We start from the raw sequence: 8,851 nt of genomic DNA on the forward strand, positions 1-8,851 counted from the left end.
TGTGTCTTTACTGTATCTTTATTGTGTATATACTAGATCGCTCCACATAACAAAGATCAAAGGACAAGGCAGCTTTTGAATTTCATTTTTTTAGCCATATAACGCATTCCCATAAAAATATTTTCCCAAGAAGCATAAGGAATAAAATATATTTACATTACCGACTATTCGTAATTCATACACGTCAAGTCATATCGGCCCTTATCTGACAGGTGAAAAAAGAGGCAATACCACGGTAAGAATTGGTAATTCGGCATGTGCAGATCTTATATTGTACTATGTTCTTTTCAGGGATGGTTACTGCCTACTTAAGTGATAAGTTATCCGTTTTCCTTTAAAGAGGAAAATGAAACAAATGCGATGTATAATGCTCTATTAATTTAAAAGTGTTACGTTAACATAGCATGTCCCGTATGATACGTTACTAGTCGCGAAGTGGAGGAATGACAGGGCCAAATGCTCAGTGAGAAGTAAGTTATTGTGTATCATGTTCTGGAAGCAGGCTGTTGTTGCTTATGTTTATTACTCATCTCTCTCTCTCTCTCTCTCTCTCTCTCTCTCTCTCTCTCTCTCTCTCTCTCTCTCTCTCTCTCTCTCTCTCTCTCTCTCTCTCTCTCTCTCTCTCTCTCTCTCTCTCTCTCTCTCTCTCTCTCTCTCTCTTTCTCTCTCTCTCTCTCTCTCTCTCTCACACACACACAGAAAGAGAGAGAGAGAGAGAGAGAGAGTGGGAGAGAGCTAGAGAGAGAGAGAGAGAGAGAGAGAGAGAGAGAGAGAGAGAGAGAGAGAGAGAGAGAGAGAGAGAGAGAAGAGCTTGGCAACAATGGGTTATCGTATAATAGATATGTATTTGACTACGGTTTAATTCAAGTACTTGCAATCAGATACCATTCTCGTCACACCGTCTGTACCATAACGTGATGTTATACAATAATCATCTCAAGTTATTTCATTTATACAACATAAAAGAAAAGAAGAAGAAAAAAGGCTAATTCACTGAGTAAAATATGTGAATAACCTAGCTTGGTTATAAAACAGATAATATTTGATTTTCCGATGCAAATTAAAATTTTCTCTTGCGATCGCGCATTAACACATGGAATTTTGAATATCAGCCTCTCTCTGTCTCTGTCTGTCTGTCTCTGGCCACGTGTCTGTATGGCTGTAAATAACAGATAAATGACAGCTGACATTGACCTGTGTCTCTTATGCTCATTATCGTGATTTGACTGAGAACAATTCGTTGTATATTTTGCGTAACAGTAAATTACGGTATTTTTTGTTAATATTGCCAACATCTCACGAAACGAACGTTGGCGATTCCATGAAGTTATGATGAATTTATGTGAACCAAATTGTAGTACAACCAGATACTATGTGTCAGTTGTACACTATTGTATTGTAAAGGGACAATTTTACTTTTGCAACAACTTCAATAAACTACGATAATAATAATAATAATGATAATAATAATGATAATAGCAGTAGTAGTAGTAATAATAATAATGGTAATGATGCTAATAATGATAGTAATAATAATAATAACAAAATTAATGACATTAATGGTGATCACCATCATCACCATCATAACATTAGTAACAATAAAAAAAAACAATAATGGTAATAATGATAATAAAAGTATTCATGTTAATGATGACGATAATGATTGATTTTGATAATGATAATTATGATGATAGCTATCATAATTTTATCATTTTTATTTTTACTGTCATAAATGATTTATCTTTATCATCATCATGATCATTATTATTATCATCATTGTTATTATCATCATCACATCATTATTGTTATTGGTGCTATCATGATAAAGAACATCATCATCACCATTGCAATAATGATAATAATAATAATGATAAAAATTATTATAATATCTATTATTTATATCATCATCATCGTTATCATCATTGTTGATAATATTATTGCCATTCTTATCATCATCCTTATCACCATTACTATCATCACTATGAGTAGCTCTTCCTCCGTGCAATTATCATGCATAGGATGAAGAAGAAATGAACAGAGTAGCACGTTGTCACAACCTCGTGCATTTGTTTATTTCTTTCGTGAATATTTAATGATGCCAATTTACAGCTGAGGATCTTGAGGTAAGAGCTACGTGGGTCATGAAGATTTAATGAATTTGCTTTCAATAATTTGATGATTTCGGATCAAGCATACTGCAGCGGAAATTTTACTTTATAGTTTGTTTGTTTTTATGGTCATTTGTACAAACGGAAAAACTTCGATGTTACGGTTGCTATATTTGGATATTGTACCCATGATTTAGTTCCATATTAAATTAAAAATATGGGTTTTCTGATCACTTTCATGTTTATGTAGCACGGCTAAATCTTGATAAGGAAAATAAAAAGAATCCTGTCTCGTAAAAAAGTAAATATTGGAACGGGAAAAATCCTTCGGTTCTGAAAGAAAGAAAGAAAGAAAGAAAGAAAGAAAGAAAGAAAGAAAGAAGAAAACGCTACTAAATGTTTTTTTTTTTTTTTTTTTTTTTTTTTTTTTTTTTTTTTTAAGCATTTCATGTACAATGGCTTTTATATCGATAGTCTTCTTTTATAACAACAATAACAACAACAACAACAATAATAATAATAATAATAATAATAATAATAATAATAATAATGATAACAATACTGAAAATAATAATAATAATGATAATAATAATAATAATAATCGTCACGCCAAAGGCTTTCGATAGGCAACTATTCCCATTCACTCATAAAAGAACAAGAAAATAAAAACAATGTCACAAAAAATAACCAAAGATCAATAAAGAAAAGAAAAGAAAAAAAAAAACACTCAGAAAAAGAGAATAAAAGATCACTAAATCACGAAACGTGTAACAAAAAATACTAAAGAAAACGGGAAAGTATTTCATTAATAGGGGAAACAGAGATAACTTATTAAGACCACCCCTTATCCATCCACAGTTTGGTCGCTGCTGAACAGAAGATAATGGTGATGGTTATGATGTTGGTCATAATCACCATGGCATCTTCTCCTGCCATGTTTGTGGCCCCGATGCCATATGGTAAGAAAACAATTAAACTTTTATATTGATTTCTCATATCATATCTGATTTATTTGTTTTAAATATAGGATACAAGATTCACTTTTTTGAAGTACTTAGTCTATAATCATCACCCTTTCTACGTGATATAAAGAAAATGAATGGAATTACTTGAATTTCCAAATAGTTTCGAGAGTATATGGCTCAGTGACTTCCATTGGCGAAGCAGTGACGGCCGTTCTCCGCGAATCCGGTCAGCTCGACTGTTCGCTCTTCCTGCTAATAGATGGCACCACTATGCAGTACATCAACGTATACACGGTACGTCCTAACACGTTGCATTACAATCTGGTGAAGTATATTGCGGCTTTGATACTTTCCCTGAAATTTATGTTATCTTTTGTACAGGAAGGAATGCCCCAAATCTTACGTAGGCGAAATTGATGAATATGTAAATGAATAAATGAATAGATAGATGATTAGATGAAAAGATAGATAGATCTGTAAATAAATAGATAAACAGATGAATATGTTAATGAATAAGTAAATGCATAAATGAATGGTTATGCAACTGAATAAATAGTTAAACAAATATGCAAATAAACAAATATATGAATAAAAAAAAAAAAAAAGTCAGACTAGGGAATCTAATGCTCGCTCTATCCACTTACGAGATCACGACCATCAGCTAAACCTCAAGGACTCTAAATCAAATCATAAATTTCCCAATTCGAGTGAAAAAGTGAAAGAAAAAATCAAGAATTTGCCTTAATTCAAGTACTAGTCAATGTGATACGAAGGGCCTTGAGTAAATCTTTCCCGAGATATGATACTTCTTTCTCTCTGTCCGCCATGCACTATTTTCGGCAGTTTATTTCTCTCTCCATTTCTGTTTTTCTTTCGTTTGATGAGGACTGTTTCTATTACGTTTTTTAATGTGGCAGTGTTTCATTACATTTATCTACATATCTGTCTATGAATCTGTATATCGATCTGTCTAAATATCTGTGTATCGATCAATTTGTCGATCTATCTATCCATTCATTCATTCATCCATCAGTCTATCTATTTACCCATCTGTATACCTATCCACCTATTCATCAGTCCATCTATTTATCTATCTGTATACCTGTCCACCCATCCATCCATCAATCTGTCTATTTACCTATCTATTTACCTATCTATCTATCCATCCATACATCTATTCATCTATCAATCTATCTATACTTTACTCCCTCCCTCCCTCCCTCCCTCCCTTCGTCTCTCCCTTAATTGAGTTTCTCCCTCCTTACTACTTACTTATCCATCTACACAACGTAACACTTCCTTCCCAACTACACTTCATTGCTCCCGAACACTTTTCAGGATTTCAGCTCACTTCTCACCCCGATGGCCATTTTCGAAGTGCTTCCGGGGTCATCGGGGTCATCGGGGTCATCGGACAACAGCAGCGACGAGAGCGAACTGGACGATGCGGTGGCGGAAGTCAGGCAGGTGAGAGTGAGAGTGAGAGAGGGGGATGGAGAGAGAGGGAGGGAAGGGAGGGAGGGAAGGGAGGGAGGGAAGGGAGGGAGGGATGGAAGGAGGGAGGGAGGGAGAGGGAAGGGAGGGAGGGAGAGAGGGAGGGAGGGAGGGAGGGAGGGAGGGAGGGAGGGAGGAGGAGAGGGAGGGAGGGAGGGAGAGGAAGGGAAGGGAAGGGAGAGGGAGAGGGAAGGAGAGGGAGGGAGGGAAGGGAGAGGGAGGCAGGGGAGGCAGGGAAGGGAGGGAGGGAGGGAGGGAGGAGAGGGAGGGAGGAGAGGGAGGGAGGGAGGAGAGGGAGAGAGAGAGAGAGAGAGAGAGAGAGAGAGAGAGAGAGAGAGAGAGAGAGAGAGAGAGAGAGAGAGAGGGAGGGAGAGGAGGGAAAAAGGAGAAGGAGAGAGAGAGGGAGGGAGGGAAGGATGGAAGGAGAGAAGGGGAAAGAGAGAGAGAGAGAGAGAGAGAGAGAGAGAGAGAGAGAGAGAGAGAGAGAGAGAGAGAGAGAGAGAGAGAGAGAGAGAGAGAGAGAGAGAGGAGGAAAGAGGCAGGAAGGGTGAGAGGGAGGAAGGGAGGGAGAAGGGGTGACAGAAAAAGATAAATAAATAAATATATATATATATATATATATATATATATACATATATATATATATATATATATATATATATATATATATATATATATATATATATATAGAGAGAGAGAGAGAGAGAGAGAGAGAGAGAGAGAGAGAGAGAGAGAATCTTGAGTAAAGGGAAGAGTATCTCTTTGTGAAATCTGCATAGCCTGGAAATACCAAATGCCTAGTTCAAAATCATAACCATATATACGATGTCCACGACCCATATATTCCTATATCACGAAACATATATTCTGACTCTTCGTTGTATTCTCCATCTCCCTCTCCCTCAGTTACGTAAGCTATCGCCCTGTGTTACTCTATTGGTCCTGAGCGACGACCCCGCCTTCCTGACCTCCTTCGCCGAGTCGTCGCTCCGGGGCCGCCTCCTGGTGTGGGCCACGAGGCTCTTGGTCGTCACCCGCCTGCCCCTTCAGGAGCTCCGCCGGCTCCTCGCCTCCTCCTGGACCTTCTCCATGATGAACGCCATGGTCCTGAATCAGGAGGAGCAGCTAGGCCAAGAGATGTAATTATGCATTGTCTCTTGTATTTATAAATTTTCAGGATGATATGGGTAGTAATAATACTATTGATAATCAATGGTTATATATTTTTTTATTAAAGATGATACCATTGATAATTAGAAATCATATCTTTAAAGATAATATTGGTAGCAATAATACCATTGATCATTAGCAACACACATCCATCTCATACTAATTCCCTGTTTTTTTCCGCGTTGCCTCTCAAGGTCTTACAGGTATAGCATCTACTCCCACTTACCGTACACTCCCGAAGGCCCTCAGGTGCTGCGCGTCGCCTCCTGGTCTCTCTCTCGAGGACTGATCGTGGCCAAGAAAACCAGTCTCTTTCCTGAAAAATTTACCAAGTAATTGTCGAATTATTTACTTGTTTATCATTTGTTAGGCGTATGTCCCTGAACGGATTTTGAAAGACTGAAAGATTAGAAGAGAATAGAGAGTAGATTTACTGTATCGTATTGCCATGCCAGTTTCTCCAAGATTTGATTGAAACATCCTGGCTTTTTGGTAGAGAAAATCGCATAAAATAGATTTTAAGATTCTTCAGCTTTCCAACGTAAATCATATGTGATAGTAATCTTAACAAAATGAAAGGAAAATAAAGTTTTTTTTTTGTATCGGTCTTTTGTTATATTCATGTTTATCGCTACAGCAAGGTACAGGAAACACGTGTGATTTTTTACCTGAGAGCGGACATTCCCTGGGGTAACATAACTACCTATGAGCTTGCGTGGTGCTAGACGTAATAGTGACAAAAAAATTATGTAAACAACAGCAACATCAACAAAAATAAAGAGGAACTTTCCTAAGCAACTGTACCATCTCGTTTTTTTCTTCCCCATCTCTCATTTCTGTTTCTCTCTCTTTTCTCTCCCAGTTTTTACGGATCGCGAGTCAATGTGACTGCGCTACCCTACACTCCGCATTGGGTGGAAGACGTGGTCGTGAATGCGGATGGAACTTCCACCAAAATCTACGGCGGAACAGATTATTTTCTTCTGAGCACAATCGCCGAGGCACTGAACTTCTCCATCCATGTTCTTGAAACAAGCTCTTGGGACGAGGTATGTGTGTGTGTGTATTTATTTGTGTGTGCGTGAGTCGTTGTGTCTATTTATGTTTGTGAAGGTACATTAATGTTTTTGTGTCTATTTATGTATATTTTTATTTGCATATATGTGTAAATGTAATTCTGTATTTGCATGCATATTTTTGTATTGTGTCAGCGTATATGTATTTGCGTTTTTGCGCATGTATTTTGGTGAGTGTCTGTACATACCTGTGTGCATTTATGCTTATGTGTGTGCGTGTTCAACAACGTTTGGTCCCATGTATAGACCTGGCCCATAAACTTAGCTATGTTATTAACCCATTCCCGGAACCGAAGTCGCCAAAATGGGAAATGCTGTTCAAGTGAGTAATGGAACAAGCTGCACCTTATGAAAGTCTTAAGACCTCTAAAAGCAACTAGCGCGAAGAGACGACGATAAATCAAAGCCAAGACTAAAATTGCGGTTCATTCGGTTATATACATAAAACATAATGGGAAATATCCCTTAAGAACCATTTATTATCTTTTTAATTGATTTATTATGTGGTTTCATTATTTGTTAATTTTTAGAAATGTATATAAAGCTGACCAGACAGTATTATATTTCGCTTTCTACTAGACATTTTCCGAAAGAAGAACAACAACAAACAAACAAACAAACAAATCTTGTTTGCCTTACCTTTCAATTCGTCTTATTAACACGAATTAAAATCGTGGATCTATATCTCTACGTAGATTCTTATCCAGAGTGTCATAAACTAACATTCAAACATCCTTTATTCACGAGAGAAGATATACTTTATATAATATCTTAAGTGAGGTGCAACACATAACAAGAATACTGTTAATTATGCAAGAAATAATATCACAGAACACTATGTTATTCTTAGTTTTGATATTGTTGCTAGCTTTACGATTAAGTAAATCTCTGACTGAATTCTGTCTTTATCATTTTCTTTATCATCATGCACATTCTTCTTCTTGTCTTCCACATCCTCCTCCTCCTCATCCACATCTCCCTCCACCCGATCTTCCACATTCTTCACATTTACATCCTCCTCCTCATCCACTTCCCTTTCCTTTTCTTCTTCATGATCTTCCACATCTTTCATATCGTCCTCCTCCTCATCCACTTCCTTTTCCTTCTCTTCTTCTTCATGATCCACATCTTTCATATCGTCGTCCTCCTCATCCACTTCCTCCCCCTCCTCCGCATCCACATCCTCCTCCTCATCATCCACAGCCTAATCCTACATCCTCCTCACCACCATCGCTATTTACGCAGAACCCCCCCCCTCCCCCATCTGGACCTCCAGGACGCAACCTGAGTGGAGGAGCGAGTGTCCTTCCTGGCCACGGTCTTCCACACCTCTTCCTCCCCCACCTCCAAATCCTCATTTAGCTCCTCATCACCAACCGCATTCCCTTCCTCCTCATCCACATCCACTTCCTCATCTGCAATTAGGGTAAGAATGCCTTTCCAAGTCACAACCCGATCAGAGGATCCACGGTCTTCCACAACGTCCTCCTCATCGTCATCCACATGCTCGTCTTCCTAAACATCCTCATCCACATTCCACTCCCTCGTACATACAATCCTCCTCCTCCTCATCATCACCTACATCCTTTTCCACATCCACCTCGTCCTCCTCCTCCTATTTCCGGTCTGATCCTCCAGGTCACAACCCAAGTGGAGGAGCGAGTGTCCACACACCCTTCCTCCTCCTCCACATCCCTCTCCTCCTTCGCCACATCCTTCTCCTCCATTCTCCTTCACCTTATCACCGCCAGGTCGCAACCCGAGTGGAGGAGCGAGTGTCCACACACACCCTTCCTCCTCCTCCACATCCCTCTCCTCCTTCGCCACATCCTTCTCCTCCATTCTCCTTCACCTTATCACCGCCAGGTCGCAACCCGAGTGGAGGAGCGGGTCATTCATGGCCACGGTCTTCCACAACGTCTTCCTCCTCATCATCCACATCCTCTTCCTCCTTTTCCACCACATGCTCCTCTTACTCAACTTCGTCATCCACACACCCTTCCTCCATTTCATCATCCATACACCCTTCCTCCTCCTC

General features: G+C 39.0%; 1 protein-coding gene across 1 annotated transcript in view; it reads left to right on the forward strand.

Moving 5' to 3' along the window:
• The first annotated feature begins 3,238 nt into the window (after positions 1 to 3,238).
• LOC138863087 (ionotropic receptor 21a-like) overlaps positions 3,239 to 8,851 on the forward strand; it is a 12,598-nt gene continuing 6,985 nt past the window's right edge. Inside the window, exons 1-5 of the mRNA XM_070126830.1 lie at positions 3,239 to 3,367; positions 4,412 to 4,540; positions 5,474 to 5,706; positions 5,932 to 6,069; positions 6,600 to 6,786. Coding sequence (XP_069982931.1) covers positions 3,344 to 3,367; positions 4,412 to 4,540; positions 5,474 to 5,706; positions 5,932 to 6,069; positions 6,600 to 6,786 — 711 coding nt within the window. The 5' untranslated portion in view covers positions 3,239 to 3,343. The remainder of the gene's footprint in view (positions 3,368 to 4,411; positions 4,541 to 5,473; positions 5,707 to 5,931; positions 6,070 to 6,599; positions 6,787 to 8,851) is intronic.

The sequence above is a fragment of the Penaeus vannamei genome, chromosome 10 (genome assembly GCF_042767895.1).
Source record: "Penaeus vannamei isolate JL-2024 chromosome 10, ASM4276789v1, whole genome shotgun sequence".
Taxonomy (NCBI): domain Eukaryota; kingdom Metazoa; phylum Arthropoda; class Malacostraca; order Decapoda; family Penaeidae; genus Penaeus; species Penaeus vannamei.